This window comes from Brachionichthys hirsutus, chromosome 4, assembly GCF_040956055.1.
Source record: "Brachionichthys hirsutus isolate HB-005 chromosome 4, CSIRO-AGI_Bhir_v1, whole genome shotgun sequence".
In the NCBI taxonomy this organism is placed as follows: Eukaryota; Metazoa; Chordata; class Actinopteri; order Lophiiformes; family Brachionichthyidae; genus Brachionichthys; species Brachionichthys hirsutus.
The window spans coordinates 419,481-445,253 of record NC_090900.1 but is presented as its reverse complement, the minus strand read 5'-3'; the positions used below and the strand labels follow the sequence as shown (position 1 = coordinate 445,253).

The 25,773-nt window shown below is 46.7% G+C and overlaps 2 protein-coding genes across 2 annotated transcripts in view; both read left to right on the top strand.

Annotated features, from left to right (window-relative positions):
• The first annotated feature begins 2,178 nt into the window (after nt 1-2,178).
• On the top strand, nt 2,179-4,908 carry LOC137918249 (4-galactosyl-N-acetylglucosaminide 3-alpha-L-fucosyltransferase 9-like). The gene is made up of 2 exons (XM_068761013.1): nt 2,179-2,215; nt 3,719-4,908. Exon 2 carries the CDS (start codon nt 3,754-3,756, stop codon nt 4,756-4,758), a length of 1,005 nt encoding a protein of 334 aa, XP_068617114.1. The 5' UTR covers nt 2,179-2,215; nt 3,719-3,753; the 3' UTR covers nt 4,759-4,908.
• A 10,570-nt stretch (nt 4,909-15,478) lies between these two features.
• Nucleotides 15,479-25,773, top strand: part of LOC137893138 (zinc finger matrin-type protein 4-like) — a 140,733-nt gene continuing 130,438 nt past the window's right edge. Inside the window, exon 1 of the mRNA XM_068738582.1 lies at nt 15,479-15,562. Coding sequence (XP_068594683.1) covers nt 15,479-15,562 — 84 coding nt within the window. The remainder of the gene's footprint in view (nt 15,563-25,773) is intronic.

Sequence of the window (25,773 nt, the reverse complement as noted above, 5' to 3'; positions counted from 1 at the left end):
GAGTTCAATTCATCTACAAATGAGCCTGATGGAGCCAACAGTCTTTTGGGCGAAATTAGGAGATATAGTGATGACATCAAACACACTGTGTTTAGTGAGACCCCCTTGCAGTTCTGGAAATCAAGAGAGGCTGTCTATCCGAAACTTGCCCCTGTGGCACTAGATCTCGTTAGTGCCCCCGCCTCTCAGGCCTTTGTGGAGCGCATCTTCTGCGTGTGGACTGTTCTGGCCTGAGAAACAGAATGACATCATCTCTGGAGCAGCGAGTTTTCCTCAAGATAAACAGGAAATTGTTGCTTGACTGACACCCATCACTCACACATCTACTCCATTCTGAACCAGTCATGTTGCTGCTAGAGAAAGAATGTTGACAGAAGGTATTGTAAGGTTAAAAAAGCTAAGTAGATCAAGCATCAAGCTGAGGTGTAGAAGTATATTAACAGCTTCCAGCTTATATGCACTTTAAGTGTTCAAAACATTTGCCGCATTCACTTTATGATGTTTAACACAACATGCGAGGTACTGTATTGTTTATCTACTGCACTGATATGTTAAAAAACTGTCCTTCGTGCTGTAAAGTCTAGTTCTTAATTTATTTTTGTTTTGCTAAATTGAGTCAAAGAATTACTCAAACTTGTAGAGCGTATTGGGTTTCTGAGTTTGTTAATGTTTTTCTCAGATTTAGTTCCCTGAGACCCTCCTGGCTGGCCTGCTGTCCCCAGAGGCAGTATTTGCACACATTTTGCACTTTAGGCAGCTATTCTGTGGACTGTTAATATGACTGAATAAAATATATATATTGTTATGTTATCTTCTGTCGAGTTTTATTATTTAATTATTTTTTAATCCTGCATCTGACAAATAACTGTGTTAGTATGAAAACCTAAAACTAATAAAAACTAACAAATCCACGCTAAAAACTAACTGAATTAGAGAAAACAAATTCAAAACTAACTAAAACTAAACTATAATTAAAAATCCAAAACTATTAGAACCCTGGTACACACACACACACACACACCATCAGGGAAACTCCCCGTGATGCCATCACCATGCTGGTTGAGGAGAAACACCAGAGGGACATCCTGACTTCTGCTTTTGATGGCGTCGACACATGTTTGCCTCCTAATGGATTTTCCTATGGCTCCCCTCCCCACCGTCCAAAGCAACAAGCAGGGGCACAGCCGGACCACGAAGCAATGGAAGCAGGTGGCCTGCTCTGATGAAGCACATTGATTCGTGTGCATCACTTTCCTGGAGTGCACGTGGCACCAGGATGCATGATGGAAAGAAGGCAATGTTCCGCTGGGACCCCTTGGATCTTGCTATCCGTAGCTATGTTACTTGGGCACGTACCTAAACCCTGGCTTTAGTGCAGGCCATGCACACCCATCCATTCAGGGAGTTTTCCAGCCTCGGCAGCCGAGGAGTCGACATCGTAATGTGCAGTGAAACGTCTCTGGGAGTGTCCCGGGGCTGACCTTCTGCCCAGAGACACACATTTTTGGTTTAAATCATCAAAACCCAGAACAGAATTTGCCACCATTAGCCTGAACATACTGTTCCAGATATGAACAGTTACTCCCTGTTTGTGAATATTTAATTGTCCAAATATAATCTGGTCCTCCCAAACAGCAAATGTAATTACTTACTGGAAAGCGAACGGGAACAAAGACGTATTTGAAATATGAACAACTGAAAGTACTGTTTTCAAAGGTCAGGCGATGTGATGACGAGGAAACATCTTCATGCACTGCAAGTAGCCTATAAAAGCAGACAGAAAGAAATACCTGCATTCTGTCGGGGCACATGCAGGGACACCCAAAAAAAAAAGCAGGAGGAGGGAGTCTAGTAACGTCACTTTCATGTTCCAGGAGACGAGTTCTGGAGACAGGCAGCGTTCACGAATCAGGAAGACAGGGTGAAACCCAGGAAACGAGCAGGGCAGGTACGCAGGAAGCAAAACCCGAGTGCGAGTACTGGACGTAGGACTGAGCAGAACTTAAATGCAGGGAGGCTGATGAGGAGATGGGCAGCAGGTGTCCAGAGCAGCACAGGTGATGTGGAGGAGCTGGTGACGGGCGTGGCAGGCAGAGCAGCGTGCGTTTAGCAGGAAGGTGGAGCTACGTGGAGCAGGAAGCTCTCGCCCGGCTTGACACGTTTGTTAAGAATAAGTTGTGGAGCGTGGCGTTTGAGGCCCAGCTGAGTTCTAATCGTAAGTTCTGAATAGTTTCACAGCAGCGAAAAGTTCTCCGGTTTGTACTGTATTTAATCCAATACTTAAATATCAGTAGTCAATTGCTTGTTAATAGGACGTTGTTAAATGACCATGTGTGCTCTTCATTGTTGTTTGTTTTCATTGCATTCATTAAACCTGCTATCACCTTTTGGGTACCAGGTTGGCAACAAAAAACACAAAAGGACAGTTCGACTAATACTATTGGCTGTTCTTTTCTGCTTTAAGGTTATCTAGAGAGGTAATTGTTTTCACTCCGCGTAAATCCAATGGCTCAACTGGCTCATCCTGTTTTTCATGGCCGCATCAAGGCGAGCTGCAGTGGAAAGTCCACATTCCAGAATTCTTCTGTAGGAAAATTTGTGATTAATGATCAACCATCTTTAGTAATTACATTCTTTAAGGTAGATATTAAAGTTCTTAACACTGAGTAGCAGGATGAGCTGGTAAATGTTGTTCCTCACAAAAAATAAATCATTATTCATTTTAAATTAATCATGACCGTCAAGCTTGATGGTCTAAAATGTAGTAATAACAAAATAATGTGAATGTATTATTTATCGAGCGACCATGAGGAAGTTGCAGCGCGTCGGCCTCATGATCATGCCTGGCTCTGCAACGCCTTCAGGACAGTTCTTACTTCTGTCGAACAAATGCAGGAAATAAAATGAATCCTTTAAACTGAGTCACTTTGAAATGGATTACAATTCTAATCGATCAAGTGGAAACTGGAAGAAACAGATAAAACAACAAGGAAATAAAAGCAAATGCCTTATTTGCCGATATAAAATAAAAATGGTCCGACACGGCAGAAAGCTCTTTTTCTTTTGGGCTCTATTGTGTCTTGAAGAGAAGATTGGCATTTGTTTCGCCAGCGATGCCTCCCGGTGACAGAGTTGTGCTTCTTTATAAACAGCTGAAACATTCACAAATAAATAAAAAGCATTTAAAAATAAAATATAGGCTCCGATGGATTTTGTTAGTTATTGTTAATAATCCTTACACTGCCTTTTAGTCGGCGAAACAAACCATCCATTAGTTAGTTCCGTAATTAACGTTAAATTGACAGTATCTTAAATTAAAGATACACAGCTCCGTTCTGTCAGGGTCTGCTGCCCCCTACTGGCCATTGCTAGTTAGTACAACACAGCCCGCTGGTTCAAATTCTCGACTGGGTCAGCAAGACGGGTGAATGTGTGCATACCAAAGGTAAGAATTGATTACCTGAAGATGCATTAATTGATAATCGTGTCGGTGGAGGTTGGTATTGATTACGATTCCTTTATTGTTACTGAATCTAATTATTTCAAATGCATCACCTTGTTCTGTGAATAATCATAAATTATACAAAAGGGGAACACTGTTCACATGCAGATAGTCAAACATAAGAAGCACCAATGAGAGGTTAATGGTGGTAACGTGCAGCAGCTTCACACTATTAGATCACCAACCTGTTTCTTTTCTTTCACTTGCCCTTTGAAGGACGGAGAACGTCTGTTGCACCACCTTGCAGGATCATGCGACAACTGCTAACAGCCATTGTCGTACTGGGAGGCCTAATGCTGCTGGTTTTGATCCAGTTTCAACCCAAAGTCAAGAACATGACCAACAAAAACAACAACGGCAACATGACGGTGCTGATCTGGCTCTGGCCTTTCGGGAGACGATTCAACCTCCGGATGTGCAAGTCTTTCTACGACATCGAGGGCTGCTTCCTCACAGCAGACAGAAGCCTCTACAACGAGTCAGACGGGGTCATTATCCACCATCGGGACATCGACACCGACCTGTCCAACCTGCCACAGCTCCAGCGGCCATCTTCCCAGAAATGGATATGGATGAACTTTGAACCACCCACCCTCTTAAAGCAGCTTCCGGGGATCGACAGCCTGTTTAATCTGACTCTCAATTACCGTCAGGATGCCGACATCGAGGTGCCCTTCGGCTCGCTCGTAGCAGCGGCTAGCAGGGATGATTTTGTCCTGCCCAGCAAAAACAAGCTGGTTTGCTGGATTGTGAGCAACTGGAGAAAAGAATATGAGCGGGTGAAATACTACAAGGAACTGCACAAACACATGAAAGTTCACGTGCATGGGGAAGCCTCTGGGAGAAGGATTTCAAGAGAAGACTACACCAGCATTTTGACCAGTTGCAAGTTCTACCTGTCTTTTGAGAACTCCATCCACACAGACTACATCACTGAGAAGTTCTTCAAGCCGCTCTCTCTGGGAACAGTGCCCGTCGTTCTGGGCCCGCCCAGACGGAATTATGAGCGATTCATCCAGGGAGATGCCTTCATCCACGTGAATGACTTTGACTCACCTAAGGAGCTGGCGGAATACCTGCTGCTGCTGGACAAAGATGAGAACGCCTACCTGAAGTACTTTGAGTGGCGCCGGCACTTTCGAGTGGTAGTGGAGAAGCACACCTCTTTAAAGCGCTCCTGCCTGTCCTGTGATTACCTGCGTTTGCACAAGGAGAAGAAGACCTTCAAACTCAACAAGTGGTTCTGGGAGGAGTAGTCCTCTGAAGCTTCGCATGCCTGCTTGGACATTATTTGTCCCCTGCTTGCCCACCCACAGGGCTCAATGTCTGTCCGAAGCAGAGACTTCATGGCTGGTGAGACTCTGACTTCATCACAGTCACAAATCTATGAGCCTTTTCACCATTTGATTGGCAGCAGTTAACGGACCGTTAAAAATCTTTACACATTTTGCACGTTAGGCAAATAAAGTACTCCAAATATCCCGCAGTGTGTGCGTGAATGGCTGTCTCTGTGTCTGTGTCATTTGTCTATAAAATTGTTATAAGTATACCTCTTGTTGTGAGATGTGGAAGAGTGTGTGTGTGTGCCCAGCTGGGGCATGCGCCCTTCCCCCCCCCCCCAGGAGCAAGAGAAGGAGAGTGAGTGGGCGAGCGAGAGAGAGAGTGTGAAGGAGCGACAGACAGAACGAGGAGGAATATAGAGATATATCGATAGGAGAGGAAAAAGGAGTCTTGTTCTGAGTGCAAAGGAAATAAAGCCGCTTCAGTAATTCAGCACGTCTGGCGTCCTGCGTCGCTGCAATCCAGGTTAACCCCGGAGGACGAGCTGCCTCCGGCCCTGGAGAAGACGTCTCCCCGGTGTCCCCCAACCAAGGTTCGGAGACCAGAACCGGAAAGGTTTAACACTCTGCATAACATTATATCCTTACTAGCATTAAAGAAAACACAAAAGGGAAAAAAATAGATCAACTTACAACAGAGAATAACTTTAACATGATTTTCTTAGTCTGTAACAGAAAAGATTGAAAGGGCATCAATTTGCCTGAAATTAAATCCTAATTTAAACTATAACAAAATTGGGACAGGACTTTCTGGTGATGCCTTGCTTCAGCACGGCTTGATGTTCAGCTCCCATCTACTCACAGATAGCAGAGTAGAAGTGGTCTGGTCTTTATACACCTAGAATGTCAGTCATGACCTCACCGAGGACGGGGACAGGGACGGCGTTGCTCCTGTGTGTCTAACCCGGGGTGTCCCCCCAGCATCAGGCGAGGCCCTCTTGAGTCCGCTGCTCATCCCTGCTCTGTGCACCGATGCGCTTTTAAATAGCTCTTCAGCTGTGGCTACAGAAACGTAGATCCTCACACGGGGAGGTTGTCATGCCCAATAGGTCTTGTGTGTCTGTTTGAAAGCGCTGAAATGGGACAATATCAATAAGATTGCTGTAATTTTATAACAAAAAATAAACAAATAACAGAGTTAATGGGATGTTGATGATGTATGATGATTTCCATTAGAAGTGAACCTCTGATAAATGCTGCAATCAACGCTAATCGAACCAGAGGCCGACGTCACATCATCGCATGAACCCACGAGATTTCATTCAGGCAGGCTGTTGTGGCTCATTTTGCTTATCCTCTGTTGAAAACCTTATTCGTGAGGGTTGATAAGGAGTGATGATCTCAGGCGTGGCTGAGTGGGATTTGCCTTCTTTTGAGGTTATAATGAGGCTAGCCAAGGTTCAGGGAGCGCTCTCTGCCTAGCATTGTCTCTTGCCTCTCCTTTCACGCTGATTTACATATTTTAATCCTCCTCTCCTCGAGGAAAGGATAAACGTCACCCACTATCTCCTCCAGCAGAAACAGCAATATTTGAAAACGTGTTTTCACGTACACATGATAACATCTCGCCTTGGGCCGTTCGGGAGGTTTGACCTGAAACTGACCCTGTTTGAGGGAGGCCATCAGGTCCGTGAAATCAGACAGGAAGTGATTGATATTCATTTTGTACATGATAGTCAGAAGGGAAACGAGGGAATGGAATGATTGATAGAAAAAAAAATAAAGTCACGAGCCAGCCTGCCAATATTTTGCATTAAGATACGAGTATACATTTGAGATGCGAACACGCATCCATATGGTGGCGCTAGATGTCCGGGCGCTGCCAGTAGCTTCACTGGTTCAGTCCAGTGTTGTCCACCTCCCGTCCTCGTCTCCTGCACGTCTCCCTCTTGTGTTCCCACATTGACCTGGTTCTGGCTGTGTCTGTGAGGATCCCTGATCAGGGATGGGTCCAAAGGAAGCGAGTGCGAGGAGGGCAGTGAGGAGAAAAGACGATGATGACGATGGAGATGAAGCAGGAAATGATCCATCAACGTGACCGTGGTGTCCGTAAGTAATGGGACACGCCAGTACGAGCGGAGTCTATCGACGATGTTTACAATCCTCAACCAGCAGGAACATAAAGAACACAAAGCCATCCAGAGGCAGAACTACTATGTCTAAGTTCATGTAAGAGTACCTGTAAGGTACAATTACTGCATAAAGTACCCCTCCCTCCTTCTCACACTGCTCACCGCCGTTAGCTACTATCTTCTGTCTGGAAGGTAAGAACTCATAATAAAACCATATCTTATTTTAGATTGCAGTAATATATCATTTATTATATTATTTTGTGTGCGTGTTATATCAATTAAAAACATGTTTTTTCCATTATTATTAGCTTTGATTTTTAGACGGCTAGAAATGATTAAATATTTTATATAGGAAACATTTGGTTTGGTTTCTGGCAAAAAAAATTCGATCAGTCTCTCTCTCTCTCTCTCTCTCTCTCTCTCTCGGCAGTGGGCGTGGCAGAGGACGGACCGGCTGTACAGAGCAGACGCACCTGCGACCCATTATCCCATCACCAGCTTCAAGCTTCAGCTCAGCTGATTGTTGGTCACGAGGTCGATGTGATCTGCTCCCGTTTCTCCTCTGTATTTATTGCTCTCCTCTGTATTTATTCTTCTCATTGTCATCCGGATCCGTTTCCATCCAACCAAAGGTTTTATTACCATCGACGAAGAGGAGGCGAGGGTATTGCAATTGGGTGCGTTTGTTTGTCTGTCCGAGTGCATAACTCAAAAACTAGAAACCCAATCGACTTGAAATTTTTACACAAGCAAGGTTCTGTCCGTGGCTCGGTCCTCCCCGAGAATGGCGTTGATCCGGATCTGGATCCAGATTCTAGAATTATTTTTACATCTGGAATTGTGCCTCTGCTGTAAACTGCCACTTTAAGAGGGAGGGACAAGAATGTGTAGGGAATTCCCGTATTAGATGGGATTCCACGGCGTGATTCCACGCCGACATCACAACAGTATTATTATCACTGATAACACTTGAACGTCTCATTGGTGACGACACATAATGACGCTGAATAACAGGGGGTAAGATTGGCTGGGGCGGGCCCCACCCGCTCAGGGGATGGGCCCATGGATATGTACACACGGAAACAGAGGGCGGCCCTTTGTTCGGACTTGAGACGCACACAAGGAACATGATCGAACCTCAGCGCTGATAATCTAAACCAATTTGTACTGATCTGTTTGTTATATAAATATTTTAATCTTTACCTACGTCCTCCTCATTTACTACGCGCCCACGAAGGAGAACAAAGAACCGGAAGAGGGTTTGGTAAAACCCTACAAATGGCATGATGGGAAAAAGAGTCCAGAAGGAGTCTTGTAGTGCGTTCCGGAGCAGCACGCTAGAGCAGGTTTGGCCACTCTGATCCGGAAGCCCTGTTTACTGTCTCACAAGATCCAATAGTGTCAGAGAGGTCAGGGTTGTGAGTGGGGCCGCCAACAAGCTGAAGTTACGGATGAATCGTCTGTAGAAGTTGGCAAACCCCAGGAACCGTTGGAGCTCCTTGCGTGACGACGGGGCCGGCCACTCCGTAACGGCATAGACCTTTTCGGGATCCATCCTGATCCCCTCTGGGTTGACGACAAAACCCAGGAAGTCCACCTCGCCGACGTGAAATGCGCACTTCTCTGCCTTGATGAAGAGCTGGTTCTCCAGCAGTCTCTGGAGGACCTTGCGGACGTGGGTCACGTGGTCTTGCACGGTTCTTGAAAAGATCAGTATGTCGTCGAGATACACGTACACAAATGTATTGAGCATGTCGCGGAGTACGTCGTTGACCAGTGCTTGAAATACAGCAGGGGCATTAGTGAGGCCGAAGGGCATGACCAGGTACTCATAATGGCCACTGGGGGTATTAAAAGCGGTCTTCCATTCGTCCCCCTCCCTAACACGAACGAGATGGTAGGCATTCCTGAGGTCGAGCTTGGTAAAGATGGTTGCCCCCTGGAGGGTCTCAAAGGCCGATGAGATGAGCGGGAGGGGGTATTGGTTCTTCACAGTGATGTCGTACAACCCTCGGCAATCGATGCAGGGTCTCAACGTTTTGTCCTTCTTCTCTACAAAGAAGAAGCCGGCGCCAGCAGGAGAGGATGAAGGCCTGATGATCCCCGCTGCCACAGGCTCCCTTATATAGGCCTCCACCGTCTTCCGTTCAGGGCCGGACAGAGAATACAGTTTGCCCCTGGGAGGGGAGGTTCCAGGCAGGAGATCGATGGCGCATTCATAGGGACGATGAGGAGGAAGGGAGGTGGCCCTGGCCTTGCTGAACACTTCCTTAATGTCTAGGTATATCTCCGGGACACCAGTGAGGTCGGCACCCTCGGGGACCGTTTGAGGAATTGTGGTGGGGGTAATAACCGACTTTAAACAGGAGGAGAGACATTGAGGGCTCCACTCACGGATTGATCCGGTAGCCCAGTCGATCTGGGGGTTGTGGTGTCGGAGCCAAGGGTACCCGAGGAGAAGCGCCGTGACGTGGATGGGGGCAGGCAGCGCCTCGCGCTCAATGCCCAGCTGGTTGGCCACGGAAATGTCCGAGAATTCCGCATCCGCGCCGGAATCCACGAGGGCATCCGCCTGGTGGTCTCTGCCGGTGCACTAAAGCCAGGCCTGGAGGATGGGTCGCGAGGGCTTGTTCTGTGTGACGGTATGGCCCACCAGCACCCTCTGCCTGACTGGCGGTCAGTGAGGAAATGGCCTGGCTGACAGGCAGGAGCCCTGACGAAGGCACCGTTCCCTCTCCTCCTGAGATAAACGTGCCCGTCCCAACTGCATGGGCTCTGCAGTATGGTGCGGTGTTCCTTCCTCAGCCGCGGTGGCGCCACCTCATGGGGCAAGGGGGAAGGGGCCCGCCGGGGACGCAGGGGCGAAGCGGCTTCTTTCTCTCCGGCGTTCCCGCAGGCGCGCGTCAATGCGGACCGCCAACGCGACCAGGGCGTCCAAATCCACCGGAGGATTACAAGTCGCCAACTCGTCCTTAATGTCCTCCGACAGCCCGTGGTAAAAAGCGGCGCACAGCGCGTCCGGATTCCAGGAGCTCTCGGCCGCCAGAGTGCGGAAGTCAATGGCGTAGTCAGCGACGGAGCGTCCTGCTTGCGCCACCGTCATCAGGGCCCGTGCAGCCTCTCTCCCGGGGGTGACCTGATCAAAAATCTTCCGTACCTCCTCGGTGAAACGGGACACGGAGGAACAGATGGGTGATTGCCTCTCCCACTCCGCCGTCGCCCAGTGCCGCGCTCTCCCCGTGAGGGAGATGATGTAGGCGATGCGGGATCGCTCCGACGGGAAAGCGGAGGGCTGCAGCTCGAGCACCAGGGAACATTGGACCAGGAAGGGACGACAGGTACCCGGAGCTCCGGAGCAGCGTTCGGGAGGAGGCAGCCGCATCTCCGTGTGGGCTTGTCCGGGGCTGGGTGGATCGACGGCCGGGTGACCGCGCCAGCTCTCTGCCACCCTTTGAAGTTGCCCCTGGAGAGCCGCCACGTTGCGGTCCTGTCGGGCTCCCAGGGACTGGAGCGCCTCGGCCAGGAACGCAAGCTCTTCCTCGTGGCACTGGACCGGGTTGTCCGAAACAGAAGTCGCGCCGCCTGCTGGGTTCATCTTGTGGCCAGATTGTTCTGTCAGGCCTAAGGCAGGTAAGAACCCAAATGCGAGGCGGTTTGAGCGGGAGTCCAGAAACGGCTTTATTGTTCGTTACCAGGAGGTCAGTCCAGAGGGGCAGACAGAGCAGGTAAGGGGCAGGCACAGAGACGGGTCGATCGGGCAGACGGGTCAGAGGCGGGAGGCGAGCAGACGGGGTTCCGGGGACAGGCAAGGTCGGTTCACGGGGAGGCAGGCGCTGGAAGGTTGCTGGAAGGAGGACAAACATGACACTACAATCTGGCGTCGGTGCGTTGTCTGGGCTGGGTTTATGTCGTGGGCGGGGCTGAATGGTGATCCGCTGCAGCTGGTGGCGGGAGCAGGTGACAGGGATCAGCTGATTGCAGCGCGGAGCTGTGGTGGGGGGGAAGTGGGCGTGGTGAGCGGCACAGCCGTGACAAATAGTCTATTGGAGGCGGGGTCTGCAATCTCTGATTGTCTTTCTAGTTTAAGTGTCCAGCAGGAACCAGCAGCTCCTCCTTTGGCACGCATCAGACCCGGCGTGAACCCATCAAGCTTCATCATGAACGTCTCCTCTGAGGAAACCGTCGTTATACGACAGAACTCTTCCTTGATCTAGTGAGCAAGGCACAAAAAAAGGACTCTTTAAAAGACAGACGAGAGTGAACACATGAATGTGTCCTGGTGGGAAGGAAACATTAACATTCTCACCTGAGCCTCACTGAATAATGCTGGCCACCTTTCTTTAAGAACATTCACAGAGGGAGGGGCTGAGGGTCGCCACTTCGACCCTTCGGCTTGAGGTTTCATTCATTTTATGTGCAATTATTTTTGCTTTGTTTTTAGAAAACTTGCATACCTTAAGTCAGTACTTCTCAATTATTTTCTGTCGCGCCCCCCCTAGGAAGAAAAAAACATTTTGCGTGCCCCCCCCCCCCCCCCCCCCCGAAAAAAAACACACTCTTGTATCCTTATTAACATACAAAGAAATATGAAAAAGAAAGAAATATAGATCAACTTACAACAAAGAATAACTTTATTACCATTTTTTTTTGTCTGCAACAGAAAATGAGGAAGTTAGGTCTTTCTTCTTCTCCCACCGTAGATTGTTTACGGCCGCTCTTCTTCTGCTAATACTCCCTGCGCGCACTCTGACAATCAGGGCGCCACTGCCAACTACTGGAGTGGATGTGCAATTACACTTTACTCTCGTAAGGCAAAAAAACATTTTCTCCGCGGTCACAGGCGCCCCCCCTGACATCGCACCGCGCCCCACCATTTGAGAACCACTGCCTTAAGTCAACGTTTAGGATACACTGGGTGGGTGGGTTATCCCCAGAACTGGGAACAACAGGGTGGTTGATCAGTGAGTCTCGGCTTGAAGATGAATGAGAGGACCTGAGGAGAGAGCAAACATCATTGAGGGGTTACATACTGAAACAGGAAGAACAAAATACTAAGATATTACACAAGAGAAAGGATCAGACGGATATGTGACGGATACTGTATAGTTCAGAGGTCATTATAAACCCTAAGAGGATATATGGAATCATACATACAATATAATCAAAACACAACTTTTATCATTCATAAATGACATCATTTAGCGATACACAATGTGTGTACCGTATGTGTTGTGTGTGTCAGAGGCTTTGATCTTGTAGATTTGGTTTTCAGCCTCAATGTGGAAGGAGCCTCCGCTCTCTGTAACAAGTTACAAGTCATTTATCAAACATCACAATGTGTTCTGTAATTCCTAAGTTTACTCTTGAGTTCATTTGTTTAATCACTTTAATATTCACTTATTAATTTGTGCCAAGTTATAGTTATTTTTGCGTTGATTAATTGAACTTCTGATTTCTTTAAGTCGGTTTACTTTGGCTGGTTGATTGAGTTACTTGAGTTACTCCACCCCTATTTAAGAAGCCTCTGTTCCGAGTTCTTGTTAAGTTGACCTCGGTTGGGTTGGGCCGGGCCCAAATCTTTGTTATGTAGTATTTGAATTCGTTTTTTGACTTGTCTGTTGGTTTGATAAATATTCGTACAAATTCATGAAATGAGAACAGTCTCAACGTTTTGAACGCCTTCGTCCTTGCCTCTGTGAATGATCCACGACACGGGACATAAAATGGAAGAAAACATATGAACGGTTCAATAAAAGATACAGAAAAATAGTCATTCACAGCCATTGCTGCAGTCACCACTACAACTACGAGTACTGGTAGTACTGGTATATGAGACGGGTAGTACTGGTATATGAGACTGGTAGTACTGGTATATGAGACGGGTAGTACTGGTATATGAGACTGGTAGTACTGGTATATGAGACTGGTAGTACTGGTATATGAGACGGGTAGTACTGGTATATGAGACTGGTAGTACTGGTATATGAGACTGGTAGTACTGGTATATGAGACGGGTAGTACTGGTATATGAGACTGGTAGTACTGGTATATGAGACTGGTAGTACTGGTATATGAGACTGGTAGTAGTGGTATATGAGACGGGTAGTACTGGTATATGAGACTGGTAGTACTGGTATATGAGACTGGTAGTACTGGTATATGAGACTGGTAGTACTGGTATATGAGACTGGTAGTAGTGGTATATGAGACGGGTAGTACTGGTATATGAGACGGGTAGTACTGGTATATGAGACTGGTAGTACTGGTATATGAGACGGGTAGTACTGGTATATGAGACGGGTAGTACTGGTATATGAGACTGGTAGTACTGGTATATGAGACTGGTAGTACTGGTATATGAGACGGGTAGTACTGGTATATGAGACTGGTAGTACTGGTATATGAGACTGGTAGTACTGGTATATGAGACTGGTAGTACTGGTATATGAGACGGGTAGTACTGGTATATGAGACTGGTAGTACTGGTATATGAGACTGGTAGTACTGGTATATGAGACTGGTAGTAGTGGTATATGAGACTGGTAGTACTGGTATATGAGACTGGTAGTACTGGTATATGAGACTGGTAGTACTGGTATATGAGACGGGTAGTACTGGTATATGAGACGGGTAGTACTGGTATATGAGACTGGTAGTACTGGTACATGAGACTGGTAGTACTGGTACATGAGACTGGTAGTACTGGTATATGAGACTGGTAGTACTTGTATATGAGACGGGTAGTACTGGTACATGAGACTGGTAGTACTGGTATATGAGACTGGTAGTACTGGTATATGAGACTGGTAGTACTGGTACATGAGACTGGTAGTACTGGTATATGAGACTGGTAGTACTGGTATATGAGACGGGTAGTACTGGTATATGAGATTGGTAGTACTGGTACATGAGACTGGTAGTACTGGTATATGAGACTGGTAGTACTGGTATATGAGACTGGTAGTAGTGGTATATGAGACGGGTAGTACTGGTATATGAGACGGGTAGTACTGGTATATGAGACGGGTAGTACTGGTATATGAGACTGGTAGTAGTGGTATATGAGACGGGTAGTACTGGTATATGAGACGGGTAGTACTGGTATATGAGACTGGTAGTACTGGTATATGAGACTGGTAGTACTGGTATATGAGACGGGTAGTACTGGTATATGAGACGGGTAGTACTGGTATATGAGACGGGTAGTACTGGTATATGAGACGGGTAGTACTGGTATATGAGACTGGTAGTACTGGTATATGAGACTGGTAGTACTGGTATATGAGACGGGTAGTACTGGTATATGAGACGGGTAGTACTGGTATATGAGACTGGTAGTACTGGTACATGAGACTGGTAGTACTGGTATATGAGACGGGTAGTACTGGTATATGAGACGGGTAGTACTGGTATATGAGACTGGTAGTACTGGTATATGATGATGAATATATTTATTAGATAGAATGTTAGAGTACAAGTACAGTCAAACAGTAGCATGTATTACAGTACAAATAACGTCAAACATCCTGTCTAAGAGGAGCATTTCTAAAAAGCCCTTGCGGTCTTGTTTCCGTTGAAAGTCCTTCGTACATAAATCATCGACATTTAACAATACAAATAAAAATAAAACCAATATTAAATTACGCAATTGATGCAACGTAACATTAGAAAAACAAAAATAAAATGTTTTTACACCGCCAGTGCAAACTAACAATTAATCTAAAATAAATTACACCACTGATGCAAAATGACAATAAATAACTTACATAAATTACAATAAATTACTAAAGCAATTAAAACGTGCAACATAGGTGGACAAAAAAAAGGAGGGGGGGGTTGATCCGGAGAGAGTCGTGATGACTATCTCCGTTTCTGTCCCCCTAAAAGGTGTATTTTAGGGGGACTGGTAGTAGTGGTATATGAGACGGGTAGTACTGGTATATGAGACTGGTAGTACTGGTATATGAGACTGGTAGTACTGGTATATGAGACTGCAGGCCGGCTGCCACTTGGTATGACAATTCATAGCACATACGCCAAACATCATTTGTGTTACGACTTTAACTTCTTAAAGGTTTGCCGTATGATGACCCCCCCCCCTCTCCCCCCCTCTCCCCCCCCCCCCCAACACACACACACACACTGGGCTCTGGTTTCCCTCTCTTGTTTGCGTACCGTATCATGTCCCTGAACGCAGTTAATAAGATGCTGAACTCCTTTTTGAAGTGCCGTCCGTGCATCTGACCTTTCTGCAGATGTACTTTCTCTTTCTTTCTTTGAAGTCGTTTAATCAAACTCACAAACAATACTCCAGACAATGGAGTATAAGTACTTTACCACCACACGAGTCTTTCCGCCAGGCTGCGTGCGTGAATGGTTTTGGGTGCAGAGCAGGAACTTCCTGCCCTGCCTCAAGCGAACTGACGCGTCCGATGAGCTCCGCGCGGCCAATGGGAGCGCAGCAGGCGGCGCGCGCCGCGTTGGACTCCGGCGGAGCGTCGGACCGCCGCCAGCAGCAGACGCGTCTCCCGCTCAGGCTGCCGCTGCTCAGCATCCTCCGGTGAATGGATTACACCGTTTCCCTAGTGCACCACCATCTGACGGCGTTCCAGACGCACGGCTGCCAGAGCTACAGCGTGGAGTTACAGGTACAGTCACCTGCTTGCCCCGTCTCCTCCTGCACTCCGTCCGTGACAGTACGCGTGCGTGGGACTTTGTGGAGATGCTTTACTGCGGGGGAAGCCATGGCGTCGTGTTGCATGCTGATTTTTGTCTTCACCGAAATTGTTGCTGCATGCCGCCCGCCGGGAGACGGAGCGGAGCGGCGGCTGATTGGGCGGTGCGGGGCGGTGCCGTGCGGGGCGGTGCCGTGCGGGGCGGTGCCGTGCGGGGCGGTGCCGTGCGGGGCGGTGCCGTGCGGGGTGGTGCCGTGCGGGGCGGGGCGGTGCCATGCGGGGCGGTGCCATGCGGGGCGGTGCCATGCGGGGCGGGGCGGGGCGGTGCACACAGGGTTTCAAAGTAAAGCGGGCCAGTGTGGTGCAGATTGCCCTTACGTTTCATAAACAGTTTCTGGGACCCCCCCCCCCACACACACACGCCTCCTGTATGACCAGATGCTCCAGCTGAAGACAGGCCGTCTGCTCCAGTTTCAAAACAAGGTTAATTGTGCAATATGTGACTTCTAAATCGCCACCTTTGTGATTGTGATATCCAGTAATGAGGTCAGTCAGCCTGATAGAGGTTAGGGTTCGGGTTAGGGTTCGGGTTCGGCCCGTCGCGGGCTGCTCGGCATGCAGGAGAACGGCTGCACCATTCTCTCAAGGTGACATTTAAGGTGCAGGATTTAGACGCAGAGATGGAGAGGAAGGAGCTAAACGCACCCTCCTCACCCATGTGGAAGGCTAACAGGACTCTGCTGGCACAGACATCATCAACAGCAGGAGACTGGAGGTCAGAGGTCAGGTCTTTTTTATGTGGGGGTGCTTATTGTGCAGCTCATGAGAATAAAGATGCTGAACACGTGCTAGAGCTGCATGCAACGACTCGATTCTTTATGTTATTATTATGCAACTTTGTGGATAAAATACTGAATATGACCCCCCATAAAAAAAAATCAAACAATTGAAAGAGTAAAATACCACAAGAGGAAGAGGGTTTGATTTTGATGTATTAAAAAAGGCAGCTGCGTAATTTTGCTGTTGGTTTCTGTAGGGTTTTACCAAACCCTCTTCCGGTTCTTGTTCTCCGTTGTGGGTGCGTATTCAATGAGGAGAATGTGGGTTTAGATTAAGACATTTATATAATTAACAGATCAGTACAAGTTAGTTCAGATATCAGCGCTGAGATTCCAACACAGCTCTCGTGCCCGCGCTTCATTGGAATGAAGACGCTTCCTGCTTCGTCCTCACGTCATTCTGTCCCCTGAAGGCGGGACTTTGCCCCAGCCAATCTAAGCCCATGTTTATCTGTGTTGTGTGATGTCACTGTTGTGATGCGTTCAATTGAAATCAGTCATTACAATAACAAACTAAACGTGGTGCGTCCCTGTTGTTCTGTCGGCATGTAAACACGTTGTGGAATCCCATCTACTATGGAAATTCCCTACAACTTAAACCATCAGGAAATCAGATAATAACGTCAGCTTTAAACTTAAAATATTCAACAACAAAAATCACTTCCCACCATTTTTTCATCTTAATTTCTTTATTTAATATTCAGGACCAAAAATATACATTTGTCTCAAACAACCAAAGAATGTCCGTGAAATAGCTTAAAATGTCCAAATCATTTGTTTTCTGTCACCTGAGCAGTTTTAAGATGACGTTCAGTCTGCGGTTGAAAAAAGATGATCAAATGTGGTGCTGTTGATGTCCAAGTCACGGTAGTGACTTTATCTTTCGACACGATGACCTCTGCACAGAGATGATTTCTTCGAAGGACCTATCCCGGGTGGTGAGGACAGCTCAGGGGATTGTGGGTCACCGTCTGCCTGATCTGGACTCTGTTTACATCTCCAGAGTCCAGAGGAGGGCCAGACGCATCTCCACAGACCCCACCCACCCGGGCCACAGACTGTTTGTCCCGCCCCCATCAGGGAGGCGGTTCAGGACAATAAGAAGCAGCACAGCGAGGCTCAGGAACAGCTTCTTCCCCCGAGCTGTGAAAGCAGTCGTTCCCTTGTAGTGATCTGGGACGCTTTATGCCGGCCCTGTTGCTGCTGCTGCTATTCTGCACTACTGCCTGTGATTCTCACTTTCTCTGTGTATATATATTGTTTCTGTGTATATATATTGTTTCTTAAGAGAGAGAATTTAGTTTATGTTATGATGTGTGCCTTAAGCCGTGGGCCTTCTCACGATTTTATTATGCTCGCATAATGACAATAAAGCATCTTGAATCTTGAAATAGTTTCGGCTGCATGTGAAGTTTTCTAAAGGATACCAGACCAGATGTCTTTCCTGAATAGATCATCATTAACTAAAGCTCAGGCCATTGTGAACAGACAGTATAGAAACGCATCGTTCGTAAAGAGGCGGTTGTTTCTTTTTAAAAGTGCAGCTCCTTTGTTCAATCTGGTCATCTTTCCGTTTGAAAGAGGAGCCTTCCTTTTCTCCTGCAGCACTAAAGACCAGATATGAACCTTCAGCCTCCAGCGCGATGAGAACAAGAATAATGCAGCATTTCACCGAGCAGGCGCTCTGAGCTCCATCTCCACGTGGCTCCGTTCAAGTTTCTCTCTCCCCTGGGAAGCAGCAGGATAGAATCAGCAGCTCCTCCTGGAAGCCACAAGATGGCTCCAGTTTGGCGGCTTTCTTCACACAAGCAGCTTCTGCTGGTGTTTAATGCAGCGCCTGAAAGCTGTGCTGAACAGCAGCATGTTACACACATCACACACATGTTACACATGTTACACATGTTACACACATGTTACACACATCACACACATGTTACACATGTTACACATGTTACACACATCACACACATGTTACACATGTTACACATGTTACACACATCACACACATGTTACACATGTTACACATGTTACACACATGTTACACACATCACACACATGTTACACATGTTACACATGTTACACACATCACACACATGTTACACATGTTACACATGTTACACACATCACACACATGTTACACACATCACACACATGTTACACATGTTACACATGTTACACACATCACACACATGTTACACATGTTACACATGTTACACACATCACACACATGTTACACACATCACACACATGTTACAAATGTTACACACGTTACACACATGTTACACACATCACACACATGTTACACATGTTACACATGTTACACACATCACACACATGTTACACACGTCACACACGGTACACACGTCACACACATGTTACACACGTTACACACATGTTACACACATCACACACGGTACACACGTTACACACATGTTACACACATCACACATGGAACACACGTTACACACATCACACACGTTACACATGTTACACACATGTTACACACATGTTACACATGTTACACACGTTACACATGTTACACATGTTATACACATGTTACACACGTTACACATGTTACACATGTTATACACGTCACACACATGTTACACATGTTACACACGTCACACACATGTTACACATGTTACACATGTTACACACGTTACACACATCACACACATGTTACACATGTTACACACGTTACACACGTCACACACATGTTACACATGTTACACACGTTACACACGTCACACACATGTTACACATGTTAGACACATTACACACGGTACACACATGTTACACACGTTACACACGTCACACACATGTTACACATGTTACACACGTTACACACGTCACACACATGTTACACACATCACACACATGTTACACACATGTTACACATGTTACACACGTTACACACATCACACATATGTTACACATGTTACACATGTTACACACATTACACACGTCACACACATGTTACACATGTTACACACGTCACACACATGTTACACATGTTACACACGTTACACACGTCACACACATGTTACACACGTCACACACATGTTACACATGTTAGACACGTTACACACGGTACACACATCACACACGTCACACACGGTACACACGTCACACACGTTACACCCGTCACACACATGTTACACATGTTACACACGTTACACACATCACACACGTCACACACGGTACACACGTCACACACGGTACACACGTCACACACACATTACACACTTTACACATGTTACACACTTTACACATGTTACACACGTTACACAAGTCACACACGTTACACACATGTTACACACGTTACACATACACACAAGTCACACGTTACACACATGTTACACACATTACACACATGTTAGACATGTCACACACGTTACACACATTACACACATGTTACACACGTTACACACAAGTCACACATGTTACACACGTCACACACATTACACACGTCACACACTTTACACACATGTTACACACGTTACACAAGTCACATACGTCACACACTTTACACATGTTACACACATCACACACGCTACACACGTTACACAAGTCACACACTTTACACATGTTACACAAGTCACACACTTTACACACATTACACACATGTTACACACGTCACACACGTTACACACATCACACATGTTACACACGTTACACACGTCACACACTTTACACACATGTTACACACATTACACACGTTACACACGTCACACACTTTACACACATGTTACACATGTCACACACATTACACATGTCATGCATGTCACACACCTCACACACGTTACACACGTCACACGTTACACACATGTTACACACGTATGCACATATTACACACGTCACACACGGTACACACGTCACACACATGTTACACACGTTACACACATGTTACACACATCACACACGGTACACACGTTACACACATGTTACACACATCACACATGGAACACACGTTACACACATCACACACGTCACACATGGAACACACGTCACACACATCACACATTACACACTTTACACACATCACACACATCACACATTACACACACGTTACACACGTCACACACATCACACATTACACACTTTACACATGTTACACACTTTACACATGTTACACACGTTACACAAGTCACACACGTTACACACTTTACGCACATGTTACACACGTCACACACGTTACACACATGTTACACACGTTACACACATGTTAGACATGTCACACACGTTACACACATTACACACACATTACACACATGTTACACACGTTACACACAAGTCACACATGCTACACGCGTCACACACATTACACACGTCACACACTTTACACACATGTTACACACGTTACACAAGTCACACACGTCACACACTTTACACACATGTTACACACGTTACACAAGTCACAGACATCACACACTTTACACACATCACACATTACACACACGTTACACACGTCACACATTACACACTTTACACATGTTACACACTTTACACATGTTACACACGTTACACAAGTCACACACGTTACACACTGTACACACATGTTACACACTTCACACACGTTACACACATGTTACACACGTTACACACAAGTCACACATTACACACGTTACACACATTACACACTTTACACACATTACACACATGTTACACACAAGTCACACATGTTACACACGTCACACACATTACACACGTCACACACTTTACACACATCACACATGGAACAGACGTTACACACGTTACACACATCACACACGTCACACATGGAACACACGTTACACACGTTACACATGTTACACACGTTACACACATTACACACATCACACACGTCACACATTACACACATGTTACACACACGTTACACACATGTTACACACGTCACACATTACACACATTGTAAGAGCAAATGTGTGCGCGCTGGGTGTGTGCGCACCGGGCGAGTGTGCGTCCAAGCCACGGTGATTGGGGCGTGGCACAGCCGGTGTGGAGGTTTTATTTGTGTGCGCTCACCTGTGCGGTGTCAGTGTGTGTGGCCTTGTAATGGTGGTGGGGTGAGCGTGGGAAGAAACTTTTTGTTGACCGCATAACCGTAAACGCAGGACCGCAGGAGAAGCAGGGTACCAGCCAGATGAACCATTGAAGGATTGCACGGGGGAAAGGAGGTATTTAAGGACAATCGATACAACAGCAAACAAGTAAGCCCTCCAGCTGTTCTTTCTGCAATCCGGAGCAAATAAATCTGTCAAGGCCTGTGCAACGTACCGCGTGCGCGTCTTCAATGTTTTAACCCCCTCGACTTAGCCCACCGTGGCATTCAGATTAATTTTGATTTATTTGCCACAACACACATGTTAGACACGTCACACACATCACACACACATCACACATGTCACACACATCACACATTACACACATGTTACACACGTCACACACATCACACATTACACACTTTACACACATCACACATTACACACACGTCACACACGTCACACAAGTCACACACGTTACACACGTTACACACAAGTCACACGTTACACACGTTACACACATTACAGACATGTTAGACATGTCACACACGTTACACACATTACACACACGTTACACACAAGTCACACATGTTACACACGTCACACACATTACACACGTCACACACTTTACACACATGTTACACACGTTACACAAGTCACACACGTCACACACTTTACACACATGTTACACACGTTACACAAGTCACAGACATCACACACTTTACACACATCACACATTACACACACGTTACACACGTCACACACATCACACATTACACACTTTACACATGTTACACACTTTACACAAGTCACACACGTTACACACATCACACACGTTACACACATGTTACACACGTTACACATACACACAAGTCACATGTTACACACATTACACACATGTTAGACATGTCACACACGTTACACACATTACATACATGTTACACACGTTACACACAAGTCACACATGTTACACACGTCACACACATTACACACGTCACACACTTTACACACATGTTACACACGTTACACAAGTCACATACGTCACACACTCTACACATGTTACACACATCACACACGCTACACACGTTACACAAGTCACACACTTTACACATGTTACACAAGTCACACACTTTACACACATTACACACATGTTACACACGTCACACACGTTACACACATCACACACACGTTACACACATCACACATGTTACACACGTTACACAAGTCACACACGTCACACACGTCACACACTTTACACACGTCACACACTTTACACACATGTTACACATGTCACACACATTACACACGTTACACACGTCACACACTTTACACACATGTTACACATGTCACACACATTACACACGTCATGCATGTCACACACCTCACACACGTTACACACGTCACACGTTACACACATGTTACACACGTATGGACATATTACACGCGTCACACGTTACACACTTTACACATGTTACACACATGTTACACACGTTATACACGTCACACACATTTTTAGGGCCGTTTTGAAGGAGGCCAAAGAGGTGCATGTTTTGAGGGCAGGAGTCAAACAGTTCCACCCTTGGGGGGCAGTATTGTAAAAAGATGATTTACCCATGTTAATCTTGTAGGAGGGGGTAATCAGGTTGTTGTTTGAGCTCCCTCTAGTGTTGTGGCTGTGGGTGTCACTAAATCTGTGGAGGTGTTTATTCAGGTATGCAGGGATTGAACAACGAGTAAGCGCTGCAGCCTCCTGCGACAGGTGTGTGCTACGATACTTCAAGGTGTAACAGCATTTTCTTGGATGATGGGAGTTTGCTCCTGTGCCCAAACTGCAAGGATTTAGTCCAGGGGTGCCCATTACGTCGATCGCAATCGACCGGTCGAAGGTAAAGTCGGTCGATCGCAAGACATATTTCTTGATTGACATGCACGGCAGCCAGTCAGATGACAACTTATTTTTTCTGACCTTTAGGTCACCGCACATGCGCAAAAAGGTGCTAAGTGCAGCCAAACTAGCAAGCTAGTCACGAGTTATCTCCGCTTTTTTCTTCAAAACAAATGAACGTTTATCACCATCGAAAATGAGTGTGGTTGCTGGACCAAGTAAGAAGGCAAAAACATATCACTTCTATACGGAATGGGAGGTGGAATTTTTTCTCATGATGCTGTTTTCCTGAACTCTTCTGGGGTGGAAAATGAGATTTTGACTCTTCAAGCCGACTTCGAACTGAAGTCAAGACCTCGTGGACAATTCTGGAGGAAACGTCCCCCAACATGAGGACATGTGCTGCCTCCTTCTCTGCATTACTCAGCTCCACTTATTTATGCGAGTCAGCCTGTCCCCACATGAAGATCATCAAGTCCAAGTCCTGTTCCACCAGACCGATGAACATTTGGATGTGTGCTTGAGGCTGAGTCAGCAGCGACTGGCCAGACTACGCATCCCTGATTCAAGTCACTGCAAGTCATCAAAGTAAACTGATGTAAATACAAAAAATGTTCATAGTTAATTAAATTGTGTTGTGCAATATTGGCTCATGCCGTTACGCAGGGTACATCAGCATACACTGTTAATAAAGAATCCTCGATATATATTTGAAAATAATTCTATGTTTTGCATTTTTTTAGTGGGTAGATCTTTGTGACTTGGTCATTTTATAAGCAGCTCGCATGCTGAAAAAGTCTGAGCACCCCTGATTTAGTCTGATGAGGCCGAGCAGACGCGACGTTGGCCCTGAATGCCTGTTTGGCCAGACACCAAGCTGATTCTGTTACTGAGGTGCAGGCAGCCTGCCCGGCGCTTTAGCTAATGCTTTCACTCAGCAGATCGGTCACAGCGCTTCGGCCACAACAAACACAAAGTAGCAGCTCGTTGTTGGGATGTCAAAGTATGCCATTACAATTTGACTTACCACCCTGAAAGCTGCGCTGCAGAATGATAGAGGCAGGATGTCTTCCAGTCAGCATCATGTGGGACGCCTGATGGGGGGAAATTAAAGATTTGCTCATTTTATTATTTTTTTCTGAAATTACCGGTAAGCACTTTATTTGAACATGCACAATTTTCACATTTTATTTATTTTCTCTTATTTTGAAATGCAGCTCCACTTTTATTTTCTTAGTGAGATAACATTATACATATCTGTAGTCATACATATATGTTCAGTTTTATGTTACGTAATCACAGCTCGGGGGAAGAAGCTGTTCCTGAGCCTCGCTGTGCTGCTTCTTATTGTCCTGAACCGCCTCCCTGATGGGGGCGGGACAAACAGTCTGTGGCCCGGGTGGGTGGGGTCTGTGGGCGGGACAAACAGTCTGTGGCCCGGGTGGGTGGGGTCTGTGGCGATGCGTCTGGCCCTCCTCTGGACTCTGGAGGTGTAAACAGAGTCCAAATCAGGCAGACGGTGACCCACAATCCCCTGAGCTGTCCTCACCACCCGTGATAGGTCCTTCCTGTCCTGCGCCGTGCAGCTGCCGTACCACACGGTCGCACTGAGACACAGGATGCTCTCTATCGTGGCCCGGTAGAAGTCTTCAAGCAGCACAGAGGAGAGTCCAGCCCGCTTCAGCTTCCTGAGGAAGAAGAGCCGTTGCTGGGTCTTCTTCACCAGGTGTCTGGTGTTGAGTGTCCAGGAGAGGTCAGAGGAGATGTGGATGCCCAGGAATTTAATGTTCTCCACACGCTCCACTGCTTCCCCTCGTATGCACAGGGGGGCGTGTTCAGTCCTCCTGGACCTCCTGTAGTCCACTATGACCTCCTTGGTCTTGCTGGTGTTCAGAACAAGGCTGTTCCTCGAGCACCACAGCATCAGGTTCTGGACCTCCTCTCTGTAGTGGGTCTTGTCGTTGTTGGAGATGTGACCCACCACAGTGGTGTCGTCAGCAAACTTCACAACCAGGTTTGTGGAGTGGATGCAGAGCAGTCGTGGGTGAAGAGGGTGAAGAGAGCAGGGCTGAGAACACAGCCCTGGGGCATCCCAGTGTTCAGGATCAGAGGGGAGGATGTGGTGTCTCCTATCCTCACCACCTGGGGCCGGTTGCTGAGGAAGTCCCTGACCCAGGAGCAGAGCGGTGGAGACAGTCCCAGGCTGTGGAGCTTCAGAGCCAGCATGTCCGGTGGGACGGTGTTAAAAGCTGAACTGAAGTCCACAAACAGCATCCTGACGTAGGTGTTAGGCTGCTCCAGGTGAGTCAGGGCCGAGTGCAGTGTCAGCGAGACGGCGTCCTCCGTGGAGCGGTTCCCCCTGTAGGTGAACTGCAGGCTGTCCAAGCCAGCAGGGACGGCGTCCTTGATGTGTTTAAG

Bases quoted from the DNA above. Each gene is read 5' to 3' on its own strand.
- LOC137918249 (XM_068761013.1), top strand. From the start codon at position 3,754: ATGCGACAACTGCTAACAGCCATTGTCGTACTGGGAGGCCTAATGCTG.